Raw genomic sequence first — 27986 nt, forward strand, 5'->3', positions numbered from 1 at the left:
TCTACCACACTTTAGGTGACAGAGAGGTTAAAGAGACTTGAAACCCCCAAAAAATCTTTCATGATTCAGATAGAGAATATAATTTGAAAATACTTTCTAATTTACTTCTATTATCTAATTTGTTTCATTCTCTTGGTATCATTTGTTATAGGAGCAGCAATGCACTACTGGTTTCTAACTAAACACATGGGTGAACCAATGACAATCGGTATTTATATGCAGCCACTAATCAGCAGCGAGAACCTAGGTTCTTTGCTGCTCATAAGATCACCTAGATAAACCTTTCAGCAAAGGATAACAAGAGAAGGAAGCAAAATAAATAACAGAAGTAAATTTAAAAGTTGTTTAAAATGTTATTCTCTAACTGAATCATGAAAGAAACATTTTGGGTTTCATGTCCCTTTAACTAGCAGCAGTCTTAAGGCCACAACTACTTAACTAGCATTTCAGGCTCATTAATGCTCGATGAATGGGGTCGGATATCTGACTCAAGTGCTGTGCATTAGAATCCTTTGCTGTATAAAAGACGTTGCATAACGTAATCCTTAATTATATTTATCTCTATATAATTTGAACTGTGTATTAAGACCTGTTGTTTATTAGGGCCGGTGTTGAAAAGAAATGACCAAATGCAACTATGTAGGTAGGAATTGTGATGTTCATTAAATTAAAGGGACAGTAAAGTCATAATTAGACATTCATGATTTATACAGAACATATAATTTTAAACAACTTTCCAAATTATGTATTATTTAATTTGCTTCTTTTTTCTGTTACCCTTTGCAGAAACGTTTATCGAGGTAAGCTCAAGAGCAGCAAAGGACCTAGGTTCTAGCTGCTGATTGGTGGCTGGATATATATACCTTCAGTTAGAAACCATTAGTGCATTGCTGCTTCTTCAACAAACGATACCAAGAGAATGAAACAAATTTGATAGAAGTAAACTGGAAAAAAGTTTAAAATTGTATGTTCTACCTAAATCAAGAAAGGAAATGTTTGAGTTTCATGTTCTTAAGCTTTGTGAAAACATGCATGTTGTATAAAAATGTCTTATTGTATCAATAGTATGTACAGTATAATGTTCTACATACTAGGATCCTATACTGTGTATAAAATAATTACCTATGAAACAGGATTTATATTCTTAATTATATTATTTGTCTGTGTAATAGGATACTATATGGTGCACTACATACAGATTTGTGTATTACCAGTGCCGTGTGCTAACTCAGTAAGGCAGAAGGTCTGTTAATTCATGGTTAAAGACATGGTGTATAAATGAGGGGTTTGACTTTTTTAGTGCATTGGGCTGATTTTTCACTAGGGTACAGTTTGTACAGTAAGGATGAATGTCACCTGAATGACATGGGTGCAGGTGTGTTGGGGAAAAGGATGGTAGCACGTTTAGAGAATCTTTTTAACTAGGCAAAGGGGGGAGGGTCAGTTAGAACACAATAGAAGAGAGATCAGTCTGTTAATCTGTCACTCCTTTAATATCTCAAGGAAGGGATGACTTAAGAAATGTCACATTAGAAAGTATAGAGGAAAGCACACCAAGTAGCAGCAGAAACCATAACTGAAACTTGGTGGGATGATTCACATGACTGGGCAGTTAACTTAGAGGGGTATACTTTATTTAGGAGGGACAGGAATAATAAAAGGGGTGGAGGAATCTGCATGTATATTAAACCTAACCTTAAACCTACAATAAGGGAAGATATTTATGTTACAGGCGACAATGTAGAGACCCTGTGGGTGGAAATAAAGAGTGGGGGGAGAAATCCCAAAAAAATATTACTAGGAACATGCTACAAGCCCCCCAACATTAGTGACCTGGATGAAACTCAACTACTAATGCACATAACAGTGCTGTAATTATGGGATATTTTAACTACCCTGATATAAACTGGGCCAATGAAACTAGTAATTCAGCTAAGGGGGATAGATTTTTAAATGTTCTCAGGGATAACTTCTTGTCACAATTAATAGAGGAGCCAACTAGGAGTACCGCTATATTTGATTTAGTGTTATCAAATAATATAGATATAATATCAAACATAGAAGTCAAAGAACATTTGGGTAACAGTGATCATAACATGGTCACATTTGAAATCTCTTTTCATAAGCAATGTCTTAAAGGTTTAACCAAGACTTTTAATTTTAAGAAAGCAAAATTCAACGATTTAAGGAAATCATTAAATAACACAAATTGGGACAAATTATTCTCTAAAAAAAAATACAGAGGATAAATGGATAACATTTAAAACTTTGTTAAATAAATATACATATCAACAAATACCATATGGTTATAAAAATAAAAAATCCAAGCCAATGTGGCTGAATAAAAATGTGTTAAGAGAAATTAGGAAAAAACATAGGGCATTTAAATTATTCAAAGAAAATAGTACAGACTCAACATTCCATATTTATAAGGAATGTAACAAAGCATGCAAAAATGCAATCAAATTAGCCAAAATTGAAAATGAAAAATTAATTGCAAAGGAATTTAAGTCTAACCCTAAAAAATTCTTTAATAGCAAAAAATCTAAGCAAGACAATATAGGTACATTAAAATGTGTGGAGGGTAGCATGTCTAACAGTGACAGGGAGAAGGCTGAGGTACTAAACCAGTTTTTTTCTTCAGTATACACAGGAGAGGAACCATTGGATGATACTTTGGAACAAAATAGAACATGCCAGCCCATACCATTAACTGGGTTATGTATAGAGGATATAAGGAACAAATTGGATAATATTAAGGTAACTAAAACTCCAGGCCCAGATGGAATACACCCAAGGGTGTTAAGGGAATTTAGCACTGTTATAGACAAACCTCTACTCTTAATTTTTCAAGACTCATTATCCTCAGGCATGGTACCCAAGGATTGGCGTAAAGCTGATGTGGTGCCACTCTTCAAAAAGGGAAGAAGGGATGATCCAGGAAGCTATAGATCAGTTAGTCTGACATCAATAGTGGGGAAGATATTTGAAGGGATTATAAAGGATTATATTGATGAGCATATTAGTGTAAACAAGATTGGGAGTTCTAATCAGCATGGTTTTATGAGAAATAGATCATGTCAAACTAATCTAATTAGATTCTACGAGGAAGTAAGTAAAAATATAGATAAAGGGGAATCAGTTGATGTGATATACTTAGATTTTGCAAAGGCGTTTGATACAGTGCCACATGAGAGATTAATGCACAAAATTAAGGGACTGGGAATAGCTGAAAATGTTAGCTCATTGATAAATAACTGGATAAAAGATAGGGAGCAACGAGTAGTAGTAAATGGATCATACTCAGGTTGGACAAAGGTAATCAGTGGAGTCCCCCAGGGATCAGTACTGGGCCCTGTTTTTTTTTATATTTTTATAAATGACTTGGAGCAAGGATTAAATAGCGACATCTCTATTTTTGCAGATGATACTAAGTTAAGTAAGGTCATTAGGTCAGAGCAGAATGAACTTTCGTTACAAAAGGACCTGCAAAAATTATAAGTATGGGCAGGTAAATGGAAAATGAGATTTAATACAGGAAAATGCAAGGTTCTACATTTTGGAAGTAAAAATAAGCAGGCAGCGTATTATTTAAATGGGACAAGACTTAGCCAAACACAGGAGGAAAGGGATTTGGGGGTAGTAATAGATAACAAGCTAAAGATGGGTGCACAATGCAGGGCAGCGGCTTCAAAGGCTAATAAGATACTAGCATGTATTAAAAGAGGCATTGATTCAAGGGAGGAAAGCATAATTCTGTCACTATATAAAGCCCTGGTAAGACCTCACCTTGAGTATGGAGTGCAGTTCTGGGGACCGATCGCAAAAAAAGATATTGCAGAACTAGAAAAAGTTTAGAGAAGGGCCACAAAGCTAATAAGAGGATTGGAGAATTTAAGCTATGAGGAGAGGCTAGCCAAACTGGGTCTGTTTTCTTTAGAAAAAATGCGCTTGAGAGGTGACATGATTACTTTATATAAATATATTCAAGGCCCATATACAGAGATGGCAGAAGCTCTGTTTATTCCCAAAAAAATGTTTGTGACAAGAGGTCACAATTTAAGGTTGGAGGAAAGGATATTTAATCTCCTGCAACGGAAGCGTTTTTTCACTGTAAGAGCAATAAAATTGTGGAACTCATTACCAAAGGAGGTAGTGAATGCCAATACCCTAGATACATTTAAAAATTGTTTGGATACATTTCTGTCTATAAACAAAATTCATAGATATGATTGCTAGTATTAAATGGGTCACCTTTTAGTGGGATTATTTAAGCTTAACTGGAGCTTTTTGTAAGAATTTTAGATTTGTATAGTTTGAACTCTATGTATTTCGGTCTTTTTTCAACCTCATCTACTATATTACTATTAGGTCCCTCACTGTATAACAGATATTGCACTATGTATGTATAAGGATGTCTCTGTAATTTGTATTAGCAAGTGTTTTGTGCATTAGGATCCTATATTATTATTATATAATATGACAATATTGTGTTTATTAGGATACATTGAGTATTTTTGTTAACTATTGTATAAAAAATTCTGTTTTATGTATTAGATATGCAGATTCTAGCTGGTTTATTAGATAATTTCATATGTATTATATAATATATGAAAGGGACAGTCAAGTCCAAAAAAACTTTCTTAATTCAAATAGGGCATGTCATTTTAAACAACTTTAAAATTTACTTTTATCACCAAATTTGCTTTGTTCTCTCTATATTCTTAGTTGAAAGCTAAACCTAGGCGGTTCATATGCTAATTTCTTACACCTTGAAGGCTGCCTCTAATCTAAATGCATGTTGTTAGTTCATGTGTTTCATAAAGATAACATTGGGATCATGCACGTGAATTTAGTGAGGAGTGAGCACTGATTGGCTAAAATGCAAGTCTGTCAAAAAACTGAAATAAGGGGGCAGTCTGCAGAGGTTTAGATAAAAGGTAATTACAGAGGTAAAATGTGTATTATTATAAGTGTGTTGGTTATGCAAACCTGTGGAATGGGCAATTAAGGGATTATCTATCTTTTAAAACAAAAAAAAGTTCCAGGGATCCTGTCCTACAGTATGTTGCCCTGTGCATTTATATTATCTAGATAATGCTCTCTATATTAGCATCCATATTGTGTATTCAGTATTGTCCACTCCATTAGGGTTCTATCTGGTTTATTAGAAGTGACTTGTATATTAGGTTCTGCCCCATATGTTAGGATTTATAATAAAATAAGAAATGTAAACCACGACCCTGCATTACTAGATCATTTATTAGGATCATGGATTATATTTTGGATGTGTGTCTGTGTTTTACCATCCATATCAATATGTTTTAGACAAGGGGGTAGATTTATCAAATGTCGGACGGACATGATCCGCATACACTGTCGGCATTTAACATTGCACAAGCATTTCTGGTGAAATGCTTGTGCAATGCCGCCCCCTGCACATTCGCGGCCAATCGGCCGCTAACAGGGGTGTCAATCCCGATCATATCCGATCAGGATGATTGCTGTCCTTCACCTCAGAGGTGGCGGATAAGTTAAGGAGCAGCGGTTTTATGACCACTGCTTCTTAACTTAAGTTTCAGGCAGACCTGAAACTTCGGGGGTAGATTGCAGCATCCCCTGCTTGATAAATCTACCCCAATGTCCTGTGTAATAGGATTTATTATTTGAAGTTTAGCGATTCTCAAAGAGGAAATCATGGCAATTAGCTTAGGGTGTCATACGGAATAGGGAATGAAAAATGCCTTCAGAAAAGAGACATTTTACATTGCAATATATATATATATATATATATATATATATATATATATATACTGTATATATATTTAAAAACATTGTAATGGTTTTATATCATTATATTTAATAACATGTGTTTTTGGTGTGTCATAGGTATAACAAAAGGAATTTTGGGGTGTCATGTGAATGTCAAAAGTGCCCTAGTATTTTATTAGTATTGTGTATTAGATTATTTCTTGAGTATTATGATCAATACTGTGTATTGGATATTACGATCTTTTAATGTATATTAAATATTTTAGAATAATCATTGATAAGATACATATTGTGTATTGGATTATTTCTTGTGTATTAGAATACTTACTGGATATGTAATATTAACCTGTATAAGCATTAGTAATTTTATTAGTTTATTGGTGCAAAATTTTTACTGACAACAGTACCTAGGGAAGGAAAGACTGGAAAGAACGTCACTTAAAACTCACCTTGAAGGTGTCACTATGGTTCAGTGCTAGTATATGTTTCTGTTGTGTATAATATCATTTATTATGTATTTTTTTCTAGCGTATTAAACATTGGCCTGGATTCATGAATGATTATTTAAACTTTTAAATTAGTAACTCCCAGGCCTTGTAGCTTGTTCCATATTCATGAAAGGTAGGCACCAAACGTTCAGTTTGCCAGGTGTTGCTTCCCTTAAAAAATAACGGGAAACTGAAGGGACTACAAATAAGTATACAGGGAGTGCAGAATTATTAGGCAAGTTGTATTTTCGAGGATTAATTTTATTATTGAACAACAACCATGTTCTCAATGAACCCAAAAAACTCATTAATATCAAAGCTGAATATTTTTGGAAGTAGTTTTTAGTTTGTTTTTAGTTTTAGCTATTTTAGGGGGACATCTGTGTGTGCAGGTGACTATTACTGTGCATAATTATTAGGCAACTTAACAAAAAACAAATATATACCCATTTCAATTATTTATTTTTACCAGTGAAACCAATATAACATCTCAGCATTCACAAATATACATTTCTAACATTCAAAAACAAAACAAAAACAAATCAGTGACCAATATAGCCACCTTTCTTTGCAAGGACACTCAAAAGCCTGCCATCCATGGATTCTGTCAGTGTTTTGATCTGTTCACCATCAACATTGCGTGCAGTAGCAACCACAGCCTCCCAGACACTGTTCAGAGAGGTGTACTGTTTTCCCTCCTTGTAAATCTCACATTTGATGATGGACCACAGGTTCTCAATGGGGTTCAGATCAGGTGAACAAGGAGGCCATGTCATTAGATTTTCTTCTTTTATACCCTTTCTTGCCAGCCACGCTGTGGAGTACTTGGACGCGTGTGATGGAGCATTGTCCTGCATGAAAATCATGTTTTTCTTGAAGGATGCAGACTTCTTCCTGTACCACTGCTTGAAGAAGGTGTCTTCCAGAAATTGGCAGTAGGACTGGGAGTTGAGCTTGACTCCATCCTCAACCCGAAAAGGCCCCACAAGCTCATCTTTGATGATACCAGCCCAAACCAGTACTCCACCTCCACCTTGCTGGCGTCTGAGTCGGACTGGAGCTCTCTGCCCTTTACCAATCCAGCCACGGGCCCATCCATCTGGCCCATCAAGACTCACTCTCATTTCATCAGTCCATAAAACCTTAGAAAAATCAGTCTTGAGATATTTCTTGGCCCAGTCTTGACGTTTCAGCTTGTGTGTCTTGTTCAGTGGTGGTCGTCTTTCAGCCTTTCTTACCTTGGCCATGTCTCTGAGTGTTGCACACCTTGTGCTTTTGGGCATTCCAGTGATGTTGCAGCTCTGAAATATGGCCAAACTGGTGGCAAGTGGCATCTTGGCAGCTGCACGCTTGACTTTTCTCAGTTCATGGGCAGTTATTTTGCGCCTTGGTTTTTCCACACGCTTCTTGCGACCCTGTTGACTATTTTGAATGAAACGCTTGATTGTTTGATGATCACGCTTCAGAAGCTTTGCAATTTTAAGAGTGCTGCATCCCTCTGCAAGATATCTCACTATTTTTGACTTTTCTGAGCCTGTCAAGTCCTTCTTTTGACCCATTTTGCCAAAGGAAAGGAAGTTGCCTAATAATTATGCACACCTGATATAGGGTGTTGATGTCATTAGACCACACCCCTTCTCATGACAGAGATGCACATCACCTAATATGCTTAATTGGTAGTAGGCTTTCAAGCCTATACAGCTTGGAGTAAGACAACATGCATAAAGAGGATGATGTGGTCAAAATACTCATTTGCCTAATAATTCTGCACACAGTGTATATTGCCAGAGAGGTTTAATTTGTATTATCTCATCATTTACTATCTATTTATATATATATTATTATTATTATTATTATTATTTCTGTTTTTCTGTTTATTCTACAAATGGATCTATTTTAAGCAGTTGGATTCCCAGGTCTGTTCCAAACCACTAGAATCCCCAAATTCAAAGTCATTCCAAATCATCTGAATAGAGTTACTTATCACAAACTATTCAAATGCATTTGTTGCATGATAACACACCAATACTGTTCAGTTGGACTATGCAACAGTTGTATTCTAGTCCACAAGAAAACACATTTGAGCCATTTTTGGCCTGTTTTGAGCTTACATCTTGTCAGTGGTTTGTACTTTTTTTTTTGGTTTAATAAAATTTAAAAAATATTGCTCTCTTACTTCCTTAAAAAATCAAAACTACCTTGAAAAACCTGTGACGTGCATGTCTATTATAGTTATTATTATATTATTTATTATAGTTTTTGTTTCATGTATTTAACTATATTTTAGCCTTTATAATTGTTAATTTATTTAAGCAATTTTACTAATTCAAATGGCATTTTTTATGCTTTTGTAATGGCTCGAAAAAAATAGCTTAAAAAAACAAACAAAAAAACAGTTTATATACAATGTTTTCATGCAGGAATGCTGATGGGTTGGAAACAAGAATTTTTTATTCCAGAAATGGGTCAAGAATTTCAACTGTGAGATAGATCGGCAAGACCAACATTGCTTCTGTGTTTTATTAATATGCAAAATACTATGTAAAATTCCACATACAGATACAACCTTGATCAGCCAACCAACTAGCAATGCAATATATACATATGAACAAAATTATGTGGACATCCCTATTAATTATTGAGTTCAGGTGTTTCAGCCATACCTATTGCTAAAAGGTGCATAAATCAAAGCCCATAGCCATTAGATTGCCATAGAAAAACGTTTGCCGTACAATAGGTTGTACTGAAGAGCTCAGTGACTTTAAACATGGCATTGTTATAGGATGCCACCTTTGCCACAAGTCAGTTCAGGAAATTTCTATCCTACTAGATCTGCCCTGATAAATTGTGAAATTAAGGTGTCTAGGAGCAACAACAGCCCAGCCACAAGGTGGTAAACCACGTAAACTCACAGATCAGGATGCCAAATGCTAAAGCATGTAGCATGTAAAAATCACCTATCATCTGTTGCCTCACTCACTACAAAGTTCCAAACTACTTTTGGAAGCCACATCAGCACACGAACTGTGTGTATTAGTTTCTATAGCCAAAGTAGCTGTACACAAACCTCACATCAACATGCGCAATTCCAAACGTCAGCGGGAGAACACTGCCACTGGACTCTGGAGCAGTATACAACATGTTCTCTAGAGTGATGAATTATGCTTCACTATCTGGCAGTTTGATGGAAGAATCTGGGTGTGTTGGGTGTTAGAAGAACACTATGAATTGAAATGCATAGTTCCTAATGTAAACTTTGATGGAGGAGGGATAATGGTCTGGAGCTTTTTTTTCAGTATTTGGCTTAAGGCCCTTAAATCCAGTGAATTGCAATCCTAATGCTACAGTATACAAAGACATTTAAGGCAACTGGTTGCTACCAACTTTGTGGGAACAGTTTGGGAAAGGCCCTTTCCTGTACCAGCATGACCATTCCCCTTTGCACAAAACGTGGTCCATGAAGACATGGTTTGAAGAGTTTGGTGTGGATGAACTTGGGTGGCCTGCACAGAGCCCTAACCTCAACACCATTGAAAACCTTTAGAATGAATTTGAAAAGAGGGTCCTGCTCACAATACACATTCTAACACCAGAGCCTGATCTCACAAATGCTCTTTAGGCTAAATGGGCAAAAACTCCCACCAACACACACTAAAATTTTGTAGAAAGCCTCCCCAGAAGAGTTGTTGCTGTTATAGCCACAAAGGGGGGAGGGGGAGTTGAGGGGCAACTCCATATTAATGCACCTAGTTTTAGAATGGGATGTCTAATAAGTTCATACAGGTGTGATGGCCAGGTGTCCACATAATTTTGGCCAAATAGTGTAGAATACAACCCAAATAAAAGTTTATATATGTTTCTCATTCTTATTGGAAAATGTAGGGAATGGGCCTAAGTGGTTTACTTTTAATTTCAATGGGACATTTCCCTTACAGATCTGAGAGCTCTGGCAACTGAGCTATTGATATTTAGAGTTAATATATAGTAGACGACTACAGCAAGGTAGCAGAGTAGCATGAAGATCCTTTGTATTGGTTCCTTGCATAAGAAACAAGTTCACTCACCTAGATTCAAAGAGGAAAGTTCTCTTCTATTTATATGTTATTCTCTAAATAGTGAAATAACTTTCCAAAATGTTGTAAATCAGTTAATTTAGATAACAATGGCACTGAATATTTCTTAATATTATTTATAGCTTTGATATACTGATTTTCACTCTATTAGATTTTGGGTTGTGTTTCTTAAGTAGAACTGAAAATTTCCGCTAGTTCTCAAATTTCAATATATATATTTATATTTAATAATGAGTGTATTAGTATGTTTTCACCTCAATGGTAAACTATAGGGATTATTTTCTAATCCTGGTCATGAACATACTTATGGTTTAATATAGTACTCTATATTATATTAACTATTTATTTATTTTCTTTGGTTTTGCTCTGAGCTTTGTGATGTATATTATAATTAAGATTGTGTTTTACAATCCTGTACCGTTGTCTCCCATGCTGTGTATCTGTAATGTTTCAATCCTTGGTACTTGGTTAAATAACACTGTATTTTTGCTGTGAATGTTTTTCTTTCTATGTTTTAATGTCTGTTGTGCATTGTTCTATGTTGTTTACGTTACTAAATTACCTTATGCTTTTTAATATATTTGAACACTGCTGTGCTTAATCTGTATATACCATGGTTTACTGTGTCTGTTAATATGCTGTGTATTTATGTGTTTTCTTCTGTTTAAATATTTTATATCAATGTGTGCTGTATCTATTTGTGGTATGTTTTATACTTACTGTAGGGTACGCAGTCATATTGGACCTCCAGATACTTGTAGGTTCCAGGACATGGGTCAGGGAACGAATCAGAACCAGCAACTACAACACATTGCGTACGATTGTTACACCTGCAGAGGGGAAAACATATATATGTCATTATTTCTATAAAGATGTTTACAAACAAGTGGCATTTTATTATCATCAGAGTTATGTCTAGTGACAATTAGTATGATTTCCTCTCTCTCAACGAGTATTAAACGTGTTGTTGCTATACTTAAAGGGACATTAAACACTTTGGAGGATATGTATCAAGCCGTCAACCGAAAAATACGCCGGAATTCCGCAGCGTAATTGTTGCAAAATTGATCTGACCTAGTTATCAAAGCCTACAGACGGGCAAATGCTGAAATTTGTGATGTAACATATGATCCGCCAGTCTCAATCCGACGCAGATTGATGCTTACGTCATTACATTTGTTCCGAATACACCTTCGGCTCTATCTGACACTTTTTCCCAGTTATCAAATTTCTAACAGGTACGCTCACGGCTATTCCGGCCCAACGTACCTGGTTTTCAATGGAGGCCGCGGATGCGATAGAAATCAATGGGAGTCTGACAGCAGCGAAAGCTTATGTTCGATGCTGCCAGATATCCCAATGATTTCTATGGTTGAAAACATGTTACGTTTACACCTAACACCCTAACATAAACCCTGAGTCTAAACACTGCTAATCTGCTGTCCCCGACATTGCCGACACCTAAATAAAATGTATTAACCCTATTCCGCTGCCCCCCGACACCGCTACCACTAAATAAACTTATTAACCCCTAAACCCCTGGCCACCCACATCACTACCACTAACTAAACCTATTAACCCCTAAACCATCAGCCCCCCACATCGCCATAAACTAAATTAAGCTATTAACCCCTAAACCTAACAACCCGCTAACTTTAAATTAAAATTACAACATCCATATCTTACTATAAATTTAAACTTACCTGTAGATCTAAAAGAAACTATTTTAAACTATTTTAAACTGTTAATTAACCTACCCTAACTATTATACTACAATTAAATTAAACTAGCAATTAAATAAACTAAATTACATATTAAAAAAACCTAACCCTACTAAAATTATTTAAATATACTATTAAACATTATTACAAATTACTAAATTACAAAAAAAAATAAACGCTAAGTTACTAAAAATAAAAAAACACAAAATTACGGAAAAACAAACAAACCACATTATCAAAAATAAAAAAGAATTACACCTAATCTAATAGCCCTATCAAAATAAAAAAGCCCCCCCAAAATAAAAAAAACCCTAGCCTACAATAAACTACCAATGGCCCTTAAAAGGGCCTTTTGTGGGGCATTGCCCTAAAGAAATCAGCTCTTTTACCTGTAAAAAAAATACAAACACCCCCCAACAGTAAAACCCACCACCCAACCAACCAACCCCCCCAAATAAAAAACCTATCAAAAATAACCTAAGCTCCCCATTGCTCACCAGATGTTTTCAGTTTGGTTCCAGTAGCACATTGATGCTTCTTCAACAAAGGATACAAAGAGAATTAAGCAAATTTGATAATGGAAGTAAATTGTAAAGTTGTTTAAAATTGTATGCATTGGGGCATATTTATTAAGGTGCGAGCGGACATGATCCGATATAGTGGATCATGTCCGCTGCACATCGATAAATGCAGACAGCATACGCTCTCAGCATTTATCATTGCACCAGTAGTTCTTGTGAGCTGCAGATTCACGGCCAATCGGCCGATAGCAGGGGGTGTCAATCAACCCGATCGTATTCGATCAGGTTGATTTCTGTCTGCCACCTCAGAGCAGGCGGACAGGTTATGTAGCAGCGGTCTTTATGAAGGCTCGCCGGAAACACGGGGCATGATAAATATGCCCCTGTGTCTGAATTAGAAAGAAAAAAAATGTTTTTCATTTACCTTTAAAATTGGTCATTATATTTTTGTAACTTTTAGCATCCTATTATAAGAGCTCTGTTTAAGTACAGCACAATATTTGTGTACTACACACTATCTTCAGCTCTAATAGGATTTCTTGACTTCCTTTATACCTAGGGTGACCATATTGCCGCTTTAAAAAGGGACACATATAAAAAATGCATATGGCAGGGTTCTTATACAAAACAATTATTTAAACAGCCCTGACATAAGTATTGTTCATATGTGTCCCTTTTTAAAGCGGCAATATGGTCACCCTATATATACCTCAAGGACCTGGTGGGACCAGATGATATAGGTTTTATTTGGAAAACTTTATTTCACCATCTTTTAGATGCCAGCATTATTCAAACTATAACTCCAACATTTGCACTTACAAGTTGCACCAATTTACAGAAGAACCCACCTCCCTCTCATGGCCTCCTTTTTGAAAGACCAACTTCGGCATCACCCACTAAATCAACACCATTGTGAGACCCCATCAGCTCAAGGGATACCCCCACCATGAATCCTCGCAACAGAACACTCACCATTCTTAAACCTCCATATACAAAGAATACCACAGAATTCTCCCCAAAACAGAAGAGTCCCCACCCAAGTCCATAACCCCAGTGTTCAGGTGAATACATTGGTGTCTACATTATGTAAGTACCAATTTATATTTATTGTGGCAAAGGACAATGTTAGTTTTAACCCCTTCATTATGTTTACACTAGAGCTGGTACTTAAAGGGACACTGTACCCAAATTTTTTCTTTTGTAATTCAGAAAGAGCATGCAATTTTAAGCAACTTTCTAATTTACTCCTATTATCAATTTTTCTTCGTTCTCTTGCTATTATTATTTGAAAAAGAAGGCATCTAAGCTTTTTTTTGGTTTTAGTACTCTGGACAGCACTTTTTTATTGGTGGATGAATTTATCCACCAATCAGCAAGGACAACCCAGGTTGTTCACCAAAAATGGGCCGGCCTCTAAACTTACATTCTTGCATTTCAAATAAAGATACCAAGAGAATGAAGAAGATTTGATAATAGGAGTAAATTAGAAAGTTGCTTAAAATTTCATGCTCAATCTGAATCACGAAAGAAAATTTTTGGGTACAGTGTCCCTTTAAATGTGCTCAAAAATGTTGTTATGACTAAGTAGTTACTGCAGGTAAATACTATTGAGTAATTTGTTTGAAATGGCATATATTTGTTTTTATAAACTCTATAAAAAGTATGAGGTGTAATTAGTTATTATTTTTTGCAAGTAATTTGTCACTGTTGGTAAAACCAAGCAAATTACCAAGCAACCACACCCAGCCACATATTTGCTATGATTAGACATATTTTCTCAGCTGCAGAAATTTACATATATGGCAAGCCAGATATTTAGCCTATTTAAAATTTGTATATTTTTGTATTTGTCACATTTACAAAAAAAAAATACTGATGTTGAACATTTCAGGACTCACAAAACAACCACATTTTTTTATTTTCTCCACTAGATCACAATAAAATTAATCGGATCCCCAAATCAAATGTCCCCAAGCAGACATATAAAAATCTGTTGCTTGTTTGTGGTCTCAGAGGATTTTCTATTTTCTATATTTGGTTGTGATAACTGATATGTTTGCCATCTTACTACAAACCTCCAGATTAATGAACCTTTTAAATGAATTCTTAGAAGTCTAAGCAGGTCTGTCTAAATAGCGCGTCATGGGCATGTTGCTTCTTTTGTGAACAGCAGGCTATTTAACAGTTTCTCAATAATTGTAGTAATTTGTCTTTGCTTTCAGTTTTCTTATTTTTTTTTTCTTCCTTACTATATCACTGTTTAGGATTCTATCCTTTCAGCGGCCTCCACCGAAGACCTCAATTTCTCTTTCCCTGTGAAACAATGTTCCAGGTCATATTACCATATTTTCCTACTTTAACTGATTTCCCATCTAATTTGTGTCCTGTCAATTAGATGGCTAAAGACTTGGCACGACGCCATAAAAAAATTGGCTAAAGTGGAATTGTAGCTCAACATACAGCTAGTCTCCAACAAATTCAAGCAATCAACCATTCTATTCACACTAGACAAATGCAAAATTTGGAGAAAATGTTTAGAACTATTTTTTTTATGAAAAAAAAGACATAGTTCTCTAACTAAAGAAGTTGAACAGAATTACAAATAGATCTAATATTACAGTCTTCAAAAAAACACACTCTATCGCTCTGAATACTCTTCTTTGCATGTATTGAGTGTAAAGTAGATTTGTGATATTTCAGCTCTCATAATGGTGTCTTAATTATATGTATATAGTGGGAGCTCCTAGGCTGCGTTGTCTGAGGCCGGGATGACGTAGTGTGGAAACCTTAACCTTTTTCCATATAACATCTACATGAGGATGAGATAGGTCTGTTGTAGGACACTTGAACTTAGATACACCTACACTCAATAGAGGTTTTTTATTCGTTTTTAGAGTTTCGAGATTATGACAATTTACTAGAATAATTCTCTATGACTGTTATATATGCATCTTTGGGCACCACTCCATCTTTATTTAGATAAATGACAGCAGTCGCTTCTTTGAATATATATGTTCCACTTATAGAGATACCTATACTCATTAGCTTCTGTCCGTATTGGGATCCCTAATGTCTGTTTTACATATAAAGTCCCTATGTGGGCCCCAACGTGGGACTGAACTGATGTGGAACTGCTAAGTTCCTGTAGTATCCCAGTACATGAATCTTACATATACTCCATACTCATACTTTTACTGATATCATAAGTTTGTCTCTTTACTAAAACTAAATTGAGAAACCTAATTTGTTGGTGAGAGTACCCAGATTACAGTTGCCAAGTATAAATATATATTCTATATAGGTCATTATATTTTTATTTACTTACCGTTATATATATGATTATGGCCTACACACTTAAAGTCGAACAAATTACCCAAGTGGGACTTACTTCAATTTTAGTGATCCTTACCTATGATATCTCATATTTGTTTTAATTATTTATACCCAGCCTATTGTTGTCAGGTTCATTTAAATATGAGCTCTTTATTAACTATTTTATTAACCCTCTCATTGCTTATATCAACAGATTGTCCGCCCCCTCCTTCCCACCCTAATTTTTAGCAGCTCTTGCCTGCTGACTCCCCTTAACCTTCAACAAACTATTTCATTCTATATGATACTATTTCGAAAAATGAGGTTTCATTTATGTGTGCATTTTCTTGCTATTGTTTGTTTTTACTCACTATGCGGTTTGTACTGTTTTACTCTTACTGTTCATGATTCTCTCTGTTACAGTACAAAAACCTCAATAAAAATCATTCTTTTAAAAAAAACAACAACAACAAAAATTTCAGTTATGATCACAATTGGGGCACACATTTGGGGAGGTGTCTAAAAGATGGTGTAATGAGAAGTCTTCAGTTCTATCCCCTACAGACACCTATGGCAATTGTTAAGTCCTTGGGGTAGATTTCAAACTTTGTTTTATTCTTGTTTGTTAACTATATATATAAAGTAATCAACTCTTAAACCAACAATACTCTGTACCTAAATACTCAGTCCCTCCCCCTTACCCTTACCTCCTTACCCCTAAAGCTGTATTTTCTCCATGACATCCAGTTCAATTAGCCCACAGACACTCACACTGTAAGTAAACTTAAAGGGATACTAAACCCAAAATTTTGCTTTCATGATTTAGATAGAGCATGCAATTTTAAGCAACTTTCTAATTTGCTCCTATTATCAGTTTTTCTTCATTCTCTTGCTATCTTTATTTGAAAAGCAGGAATGTAAAGCTTAGGAACCGGCCCATTTTTGGTTCAGCACCTGGGCAGCGCTGGCTGATTGGTGGCTAAACGTAGGGATGTGACAAGTTGAAATAAGAAGGTGATGTGAAACAGGTGAGTCAATCGTGTAAACATATAAGCAGCCTTCAAAAAAGGCCTAGTCCTTCAAGAGCAAGGTTGGGTTATGGCTCGCCAATCTGCCAACTGATGTGTTAGCGAATAATCTAACACTTTGAGAACAACCTTCCCCAAAGACAAATCAGTAGGATTTTGGGCATTTCACCTTCTACAGTGCACAATATTATTAAAAGATTCAAGGAATCCGGTCAAATCTCGGTTGCGTAAAGGGAAAAGATGAAAATCACTGAATCTCCGATCCCTCAGATGTTACTGTCTCAAAAAATATCATGAGTCTGAAATGGATATTCTGACATGGGCTTGGGAATACTTTGGTTAACCTTTGTCAGTCAACACCATTCACCGCTGCATCCACAAATGCAAGTAAAGTCTTTACAATGAAAAGCAGAAGCCATACATCAACACTGTCCAGAAGCGCCGTAGACTTCTCTGGGCTCGGTCTCATCTGAGATGGACAGTGGAATCTTGTTTTGTGGTCCAACGAGTCAACACTTCAAATCGTTTTTGGAAAAAACAGCCATCGTGTTCTCCGGGCCAAAGAGGAAAAGGACCATCCAACCTGTTATCAGCATCAGGTCAAAAAGCCAGCGACTGTCAAAATATGGGGGGGTGTCAGTGTCCATGGCATGGACAACTTGCACATCTGTCAGGGCACCATTAATGCAGAAAAATATGTATACATTTTGGAGCAACATATGCTGCCATCCAGACATTGTCTCTTCCAGGTACGTCCCTGCATTTTTCAGCAGGACAACGCCAAACCACATACTGCCCGGATTACAAGCGCATGGTTGCGTAAGCAGAGAGTGCGGGTGCTAGTATGGCCTGCCTGCAGTCCTGACCTGTCTCCGATTGAGAATGTGTGGTGCATTATGAAGCACAAAATAAGGCAACGAAAGCCCCGTACAGTTGTGCAGCTGAAGACAACCAACTGGTGTGTTCAGTGCCCAAGCACTTAATAAATGTTATTAAAAAAAAAAAGATGGTGGTAAATAGTCGACTGTCCCAAATTTTTTGGAGTGTGTTGCAGTCATCAGATTTGAAATGAGTGTATATTTGAAAAAAAAATACATTAAATTAACAAAGTAAAACATCAAATAATGTGTTAATAATGTGTATTCAATATAGTACAGGGTAAATTGAATTTTCAAATGACTCTTTTTGTTTGTTTGTTTTTGCATTTTCCATACTGTCACAACTTTTTCGGAATTGGGGTTATCTTAAATACATTCCAGGACTTAGTATCCTGGTGCATAAGCATTTTTTTATATATTAAAATAGGCATTTGTCATATTAATTTTCATCTGTTTGGAACAGAAGGGGTAAAAATTATCAGACTGTAGCTATTAACCACGTTATGTACCAACCGTTATAAGGAAATAATAACACAATGCAGCTATTTCTAATTTAGATCCTTATCTTTTTCAGTTAAATTAACTTCTATTTTCAAATGTGCTTTGTTCTCTTTGTATGCCTTGTTGAACAGAATATGCACATATCCTACACTAATGGAAGCTGGCTGCTGATTGGTGCCTGCACACATTTGTCTCTTGTGTTCATCTAGCTGCCAGAAGTGCAGGGCTGTTCCTTCAGCAAAGGATAACAAGATAATCAAGCAAATTTGAGAACAGAAGTAAATTGAAAAAATGTTTCAAATTGTATGTTCTATCCAAATCATGAAAAAAAAATATTGGGATTTCCTGTCCCTTTAACCCTTTCAGTGCTAACGCGCAGTTTCCCACTCAGGTGCTAATGACGGCTCAGAGCCGTCGCAGTTTCCCACTCAGGTGCTAATGACGGCTCAGAGCCGTCGCTAGCACTCTCCCACCTTAAGGGAGATCTGGGGGCTCCCACCCGCTCCTACCTCGGCGATCGGGCCTGTATAGTGACAGGCATCGCCGGGGCTTCCCATTATGCGCGGTGACGTCACGCGCAATAACGTGATGACATCACTGCACAACTTTATTTAAAAATAGCAATGTTAAGAATAGGAAAAGGGGGCATGCTGCTTAGAAGCCTGTATCTCAGGCATCTAAGCAGCTACAGACCCCCAAGACCCACATTTGGAAAGGTAATCGCCTAACCTTTCCAACAGTGTAAGTTTTAGGGATCTGAAAAATAAATATTATAAAAAATTTAAAAAAACCTATTAAACAGCTTAGCACCCAGGTGGGAAAGTGCTTAGCATTTAAAGGGTTAATGATGTTTGTTGACATTCTGGGTTGTTCCACACACATGAACAGAGATTAACCAACTTCTCCTTCAAGGCAATTGAACAAATATTAAAGAACCCACTAGGGGGTGACAGAAACAACACATTACTCAAAAGAGAAGTATACTGGATATTTACGTTACAGACCAGAGTACCACAAGGTATGAATAAGAAATATGATGTAAACTTATTCATAGATTAACCTACACACACTCAAGTCTAGTTTCACCTCTCAATCAAAGTAAATATCTTCATATTTCAGTTCTCCCCCTCCATGTATGCTTTGGGTCATTGTCCTGTTACAACACCCATCTTCTCCCAAGTTCTCCTGCAAAATGTCTTGATAAACTTGGGAATTCATTTTTCCTTCGATGATAGCAATCCGTCCAGGCCCTGATGCAGCAAAGCAGCCCCAAACCATGATGGCCCCACTGCCATACTTCACAGTTGGGATGAGCTTTTGATGTTGGTGTGCTGTGCCTCTTTTTCGCCACACATAGTGTTGTGTGTTTCTTCCAAACAACTCAACTTTGGTTTCATCTGTCCACAGAATATTTTGCCAGTACTGCTATGGAACATCCAGGTGCTCTTGCGCAAACTGTAAACGTGCAGCAATGTTTTGTTTGGACAGCAGTGGCTTCCTCTGTGGTATCCTCCCATGAAATCCATTCCTGTTTAGTGTTTTACGTATTGTAGATTCGCTAACAGGGATGTTAGCATTTGCCATTGACTTTTGTAAGTCTTTAGCTGACACTCTAGGATTCTTCTTCACCTCATTGAACAGTCTGCGCTGTGCTCTTGCAGTCATCTTTACAGGACGCCCACTTTTAGGGAGAGTAGCAGCAGTGCTGAACTTTCTCCATTTATAGACAATTTGTCTTACCGTGTATTGATGAACAGCAAGGCTTTTGGAGATACTTTTATAATCCTTTCCAGCTTTATGCAAGTCAACAATTCTTAATCGTAGGTCTTCTGAGAGCTCTTTTGTGCGAGGCATCATTCACATCAGGCAATGCTTCTTGTGAAAAGCAAACCCAGAACTGGTGTGTGTTTTTTATAGGGCAGGGCAGCTGTAACCAACACCTCCAATCTCATCTCATTGATTGGACTCCAGTTGGCTGACATCTCACTCCAATTAGCTCTTGGAGATGTCATTAGTCTAGGGGTTCACATACTTTTTCCACCTGCACTGTGAATGTTTACATGGTGGGTTCAATAAAAACATGGCAACATTTCATTCTTTGTGTGTTATTAGTTTAAGCAGACTGTGATTGTCTATTGTTGTGACTTAGATGATGATCAGATCACATTTTATGACCAATTTGTGCAGAAATCCATATCATTCCAAAGGGTTCACATACTTTTTCTTGCAACTGTGTATATATATATATATATATATATATATATATATATATATATATATATATATATATATATATATGCTTTTTATCAGACACTATATATATAAGTGTAACACTTTATTTTAATGTATTTATGTTGTGGCTGTTGTCCTTTTTTTTTTTTAAACCTTTGCACTTTACGAGAGGTCTTCACTTGCACTAACCCAATGAGCGCAAAAAAAATTTGTGCTCGATTGCACCAGTTTACTTTTAACTTGTATTTTAGCCCTGTGTGTTATTCCTTGTGCAAGGTTGTGCAAAAGATATTGCACCCTGTGCTAATTTGTATCGCTTTAATATTCATTTGAACACTGTTGCAGATTCCTCCATACCCTGTTTTTAAGTTGGTCTTTCCATTTGCTCTAGTGGATAGTGGCCCATTGGAGATTCATTATTCGCTTGCTCTGTCATTAACGTGATGGCAAATTTAGTGAAAGTAGATGCCAGTATATTAAAGTATGTAATCTGTCAATGTAATAAACCCCAAAGCAGAATTAGAAAAGTTATTTAAAAGATATTTATTTTACCTCTGATTTTATGAGCTGTCATTAAAAGCCGGCCGCCCCTTCTTAGCTCTCTTTTTTTTTTTTTTAAAGTTACAGGAGGGCAATACAGCCAATAGGAAGCTGTGTCGTCTGTCCCTTTGAACGTTGTAGCTCTGCTTTCCCGGCCTCTGCTAGTGAAAAGGTTCACATGTGAATTTGGCATTGCATGCCGTGATCAAGCAAGTAAATAGTGACTTGCTTTGATATGCAAGTCAGTTACCTCTCTAGCAGAGGCCAGGAGCGCAGTCCTACAACCTTCAATGGGATGGATGGCACAGCTTCCTATTGGCTGTACCGCCCTCATGTGACTTTTAGAAAAAAAGTTAGTGGAGAAGGGGGCGGCCAGCTGCTATTGACAGATCATAAAATCTGAGGTAAAATACATTTTTCTAAATAACTATTTTGCTTCTGTTTTGGAGTTTACTAAATTTATAGCGTACATACTTTAATATAAAGTCGTCTACTTTCCCTTAATTTACCATTATTTTAAATTTGCTCTTACACTGTTCCTCTGGCTCTATTGTGGCATCCTTAGAACAAAAAAATGAAGCCTTAGGATTTCTTGACGCTTCTAAAGCTGCTTTGCTCATTCCCGATTTTTCTGCAAAATAGATTTAGATATGTAAGTGGTTTATGTTTAAATAATGAATGTATGAAACTGTATAATCTATCTATTCCTCTTTGAATCATTAATGTCTTCTTTAATATTAATGCTACACACGGACTGTTGTAACAAATGTCTATAAATGGCATAAATGACTCTATAGACTTCTTCATATCATTGACTTTTTAATGTGCCTTTTCTAGACTATTTTATTATATTTTCAAATTATGTCTGTGATTTCTTTTTATTTTCCTTTTAGCTACAGGACTATAACACAATGCTTCATAATGCAATATAGCCCTCAATATAAAGTAAAGTGTTAATTAAAATGTCATTTTAAGGTTTGTTAATTTTTCCATTTATATACATATTTGCATGTTTAACAAAATATCCCTAAGAACTCATTAACCCTTTGTTTAGATGTAGCCGTTTTGTGCATTTTGTGATGTCGATTAATGATGTGCAGATTTGATTTATTCTTTTTATCCCATTATGTCTGAAGGTTCAATATACTTGAATAATTATTTCAATTAAAAATGCACATTACTAAAACAATGCATAGAGAAAATTGTTTTCAGGGCGTTCAGTTAGAATATTTTTTTTTTATTAATAAGTGTGATTTATACAACTTTAAATACTGAAATATGTTGAGAAAATTATTTTTTCTCGTGTATATATATATATATATATATATATAGCTTGAATTTTCCAGTGGTCCTGCAGTGAAGGACTCACAAATTTGACTTTTTCCTATCTTTAACATTGAGTGGACTACTTACTTTTTCCCTCTGGGCTAGTAGCTTTTTACCCCTGGCTAGTAAACCATAGTGATATTTTTCCACCATATATAGGCACCACCGCTGCCCGACGTGTCGCTCTCTGCAAGGCTATTTCTGCACTGCACCACTCGTGGGTCATGCAGAAATAGCACGATCTCGCTACTTTTAGTGAGATCGTGGCAGAGGTCCTTAAGGGCTTTAATGACCAATGCCGTTCTCGCACAGTCTCTACTGGTCTCTAAGGGGTTAAAGCCAGGTATGTTTGTCTTGCGCAATCTCTAATGTGCATGACTGCGTCGGACAAACATACTTGGCCTTTTATTATATAGGATTTATTAATTAATTAAATATAGACATTGTGCATTATATTTTCATTCACCAGGTATATGAGCTGAAAGAGATCATCTGTGTTTACATCAGTGGGTAAGTCACTGACTGCAAACTTGAAGGGTCATTATCCGAGAAGAAACTTCTTTTGATAAAGTCTTTGATGGTGGTTCACCACATCAGTTTGGCTGCTTTAGATTCATGGCCCATTTTTTTCTTCAGAACAGCTTTGCAACCGTAAATCAATGTTTAAAACAGTCAACCAACTACTTTTTATTGTTGACCTAGATCCCCTTCTCTGAGATGCTCACAAATGAACCTTTTTTGTAGACTTAAAGGGACAATCTAGACCAGAATGTTTATTGTTTAAAATGATAGATAATCCCTTTATTACCCATTCCCCAGTTTTGCACAACCAACACTGTTATATTAATATACTTTTTACCTCTGTGATTACCTTGTATCTAAGCCTCTGCAAACTGCCCCCTTATTTAAGTTCTTTTGACAGACTTGCATTTTAGCCAATCAGTGCTGACTCCAAGGTAACTCCACATGCACAAGCACAATCTTATCTATATAGCACACGTGAACTAACGCCCTCTAGTTGTGAAAAACTGTCAAAATAAATTCAGATAAGAGGCTGCCTTCAAGGGCTAAGAAATTAGCATATGATCCTACCTAGGTTTAGCTTTCAATTAAGAATACCAAGAGAACAAAGCAAAATTAGTGATAAAAGTACATTGGAAAGTTGTTTAAAATTACATTACCCTATCTGAATCATGAAATTTTATTTTTGACTAGACTGTCCCTTTAAGTGTGGTGCTAAGAAAAAAAGCAGTGAAATGTTGAGTACTTCTTATATAAGTGCAGTGTTATTGTTGTATGTAGACATGGGGCACATGTAATTAAAAATATTGGTGTTAGCTGAGGTTCCAGGTTTTGGAACTGTGGTAGGCTTTGTTCTTCAGGTACCACCGCCTGTGTTCTTTTAATAAATGCTTCTTATTGTGTTTATAAACAAATTTCAAAAGAGAGATAATGCAATGTAACATTGAAACCATAAGTGATACATATATCTCATACTCTTCAGCATTCCTTCCTGAACAGGCATTTAGATGATCATCACCAATTTGAGCACATGAAGGCCTAGATTACTAATGGACCACAAAAATATTAGCGCTATGGTGTGCTTACACCAATCAAGCTGAATCAATAGCGTTTTTATTTTTTGTGCTCATATTATAAGTTGATAGTAATAGGGTGCGTAATACATTTATATGGGGGCATGCTGAAAAGCTCATGTCGGTTATCACTTTAAGGCTTGACGAATATGTTCAAAAATTGGGAGCCAGTAAGAATATTTAGGAAGCAGGCATATTTTTAGTAGCCAGACAGTTGGATTTGTATATAGATATATAGAGAATAGCCCAAAAAGTTAGGAGCCAGGGGTAAAATTCTAGGAGCCAGTGGCTCCCAGGCTCCTGGGTTTGTCGAGCCCTGCTTTAAGCTGAAGGTGCGCTAAGCCAAAGGTCAAATACATGCACAAATATATACATGGTCCAACACCCTGTCATATACCATAAACTTTTGTATCACTATTAAAACATTTATTTCAATAAACAAATATATATATTTGTACATTTAATATGTGTGTGTGTGTGTGTGTATATATATATAATGTGTGTGTATATGAGTGAAATACTTTATATATTATACATGTGTTTTGTTATATATATATATTCAAGCCTTAACCATTTACTTCAGGTCTCCAAGGGGACTAGATTTTCCAACCCTATTATGTGTTGCGCTCGAGCGCACAACATAACTCACCACTTGTAATATGAGGGATAATGGCGCACTCTGCGCTATCCATTGAAAGTATATGTTGTATTAAAAAAAGTCATCCGTGTTAATGTTCCCTGGTAAACCTTTTTTTTACGGTAAGCCTGACAAGCTCAAACATCTGCAATAAACCCCTTATCACTCAAGCGTGCACGCAAACATTTGCGCTCCACTCGTAATCTGGCCCACTGTATGTGGCTAAATCAAAAATAAACCACTGCAAAATAATTGTAGCAAACTAATGATGACTACCTAATCATATTTTCTTGAACTATTAAAGTATGAAAGTTTGTATCCTTCATTCCCCACATCCAATTGCTCTCTTCATCCTGCCGCAACCACCTACGCAATATCTCCAAAATGTGTGCGTTTCTGAGCGCTGAACTACTAAACAGCTAATCCACTCCCTGGTAATTTCCCGACTTGACTACTGTAATAACTTACTAACTGGCCTCCCTCTCTCCCCTTCAATCCATCCTAAACGCCTCTGCCAGGCTAATCCACCTCTCCCGACGCTCTGTATCTGCTGCACCTCTCTATGAGTCCCTTCACTGGCTCCCCATTCACAGAAGAGTCAAATTCAAAATTCTCACCCTGACCTACAAAGCCCTCACCAATGCTGCCCCACCCTACCTGTCCTCACTCATCAACAAATATACTATAGCCTGCTCCCTAAGATCCAACGACGACTTGCTCCTTGCGTCCTCTACCATCACCTCCTCCCATGCTAGACTACAGGGGCCGATATATCAAGGGCCGAATGGCCCCCAGAAACAGGAGTTAAAGAGCAGCAGTCTTAATACCGCTGCTCCTTAACTAGTCTGCCTGCTCTGAGGCTGCAGACATCAATCTGCCCGATCGCGTTAATTGACATCTCCTGCTAGCGACCGATTGGCCACGAATCTGTATGTTGCGGCATTGCAAAAGCAGTTCACCAGGACTGCTTGTGCAATGTTAAATGCCGACAGCGTATGCTGTTGGCATTCAGCGATGTCTGTCGGACATGATCTGCTGAGCAGATCATGTCGGACAGACAGTTGATAAATCGGTCCCCAGGACTTCTCTTGTGCGGCACCAACCCTCTGGAACGCACTTCCTCGAGCTGTCAGACTTTCCCCTAACCTTTCCTCCTTTAAACACTCCCGAAAGACCTTTTTGTTCAGGGAGGCTTATCCCCCGATTCAGTAACAAATGAATCTCACTTACCTAACAGTTGCCCTCATCTAACTCCTTACTAAGATCATTCTTTCCTTTACAGTCCCCACCTCCTGTTTCCCATCCTCCTATCCATCTAGATTGTAAGTTCCCACGGGAATAGGGCCCTCAATTCCCCCTGTATTTGTTTGTACAATGTTGTCTTTTATTGTATTGTTTCTCTGTTGTACTTTTATCTTAGTACCCATGGGCAGCACTGCGGAATCTATTGGCGCTTAATAAATAGAGAATAATAAAAATAATGAATAATAATAAACATGTGAACTGGGAATGCACCAAAATAATGAAAATTCAAGATTTTTTTTTTATTGCTCTTATGGTATACACCTGACTGTGAATCATCGGGCCAGATCCATAGATAGTTGTGAGGTTGCCAAGGATACCCATAGTGAACGTGAGATCATGTTCAAAGTTCTTTGAGCGTTGCTTCATTACTTTCCATTAACATCGATAGTTAAAAGTGCATGAAACCCAAAAATGTTCTTTCATGATTCAGATAGAACATACAATTTTTAAGCAACTTTCCAATTTACTTATTTTATCTAATTTGCTTCATTCTATTTGTATCCTTTGTTGAAGAAGCAGCAATGCACTACTGGGAATAAGCTGAATGCCAATAGCAAGATGCATATATGTGCAGCTACCAATCGGCAGCTTTGGAGTCTACCTATGTATACTTTTCAACAAGGGATACAAAGCGTACTAAACAAATGAGCCTTTAAGGGCTTAGACATTAGCATATGAGCCTACCTAGGTTTAGCTTTCAACTAAACTAAGAGAACAAAGCAAATTTGATGATAGATGTAAATTGGAAAGTTATTTAGAATTATATGCCCTATCTGAATCATGAAAGTTTAAATTGGACTTTACTATCCCTTTAACTGGTGTAGCAGAGGATCACTGTTTAACCCCTTAGTGACCAGAGCATTTTTCCATTTGTTGACCTTTTGGGACCAAGGCTAGTTTTACATTTCTGCAGTGTTTGTGTTTAGCTGTAATTTTCATCTTACTCATTTACTGTATATAACACATATTATATACCGTTTTTCTCTCCATTAAATGGATTTTCTAAAGATACCATTATTTTCATCATATCTTATAATTTTTACTATAAAAAAAATGGAAAAAACACACTTTTTCTAACTTTGACCCCCAAAATCTGTTACACATCTAAACCCACCAAAAAACACCCATGCTAAATAGTTTCAAAATTTTGTCCTGAGTTTAGAAATACCCAATGTTTACATGTTCTTTGCTTTTTTTGCAAGTTATAGAGCAATAAATAGAAGTAGCACTTTGCTATTTCCAAACCATTTCTTTTCAAAATTAACAACAGTTACATTGGGACACTGATATCTGTCAGGAATACCTGAATAACGCTTCACATGTATATATATATATATATATATATATATATATATATATATATATATTTTATTTTTTTAATAGACATTCCAAAGTATTGATCTAGGCCTATGTTGGTATATTTCATGCCACCATTTCACCGCCAAATTCGATGAAATAAAAAAAATCGTTCACTTTTTTACAAACTTTTTCACAATTTTAGGTTTCTCACTGAAATTATTTACAAACTGCCTGTGCAATTATGGCACAAATGGTTGTAAATGCTTCTCTGGGATCCCCTTTGTTCAGAAATAGCAGACATACATGGCTTTGGCATTGCTTTTTGGTAATTAGAAGGCTGCTAAATGCCGTTGCGCACCAAACGTGTATTATGCCCAGCAGTGAAGGGGATAATTAGGGGGCTTGTAGGATTAATTTTAGCTTTAGTGTAGTGTAGTAGACAACCAAAATGATTGATCTAGGCCCATTTTGGTATATTCCATGCCACCATTTCCCTGCCAAATAAAAAAAATCGTTCACTTTTTCACTAACTTTAGGTTTCCCACTGAAATCATTTACAAACAGCTTGTGCAATTATGGTACAAATGGTTGTAAATGCTTCTCTGGGATCCCCTTTGTTCAGAAATAGTAGACATATATGGCTATGGCATTGCTTTTTGGTAATTAGAAGGTCGCTAAATGCTGCTGCTCGCCACACTTGTATTATGCCCAGCAGTTAAGGGGTTAATTAGGTAGCTTGCAGGGTTAATTTTAGCTTT

General features: G+C 36.5%; 1 protein-coding gene across 5 annotated transcripts in view; it reads right to left on the reverse strand.

The window, feature by feature from the left end:
* Positions 1-27986, reverse strand: part of ADGRL1 (adhesion G protein-coupled receptor L1) — a 491322-nt gene that overhangs the window by 123888 nt on the left and 339448 nt on the right. For all 5 annotated transcript variants that reach the window (XM_053718064.1, XM_053718062.1, XM_053718063.1 and 2 more), the window contains exon 4: positions 11054-11163. In XM_053718064.1, coding sequence (XP_053574039.1) covers positions 11054-11163 — 110 coding nt within the window. The remainder of the gene's footprint in view (positions 1-11053; positions 11164-27986) is intronic.

Source organism: Bombina bombina, chromosome 6 (genome assembly GCF_027579735.1).
Source record: "Bombina bombina isolate aBomBom1 chromosome 6, aBomBom1.pri, whole genome shotgun sequence".
NCBI lineage: Eukaryota > Metazoa > Chordata > Amphibia > Anura > Bombinatoridae > Bombina > Bombina bombina.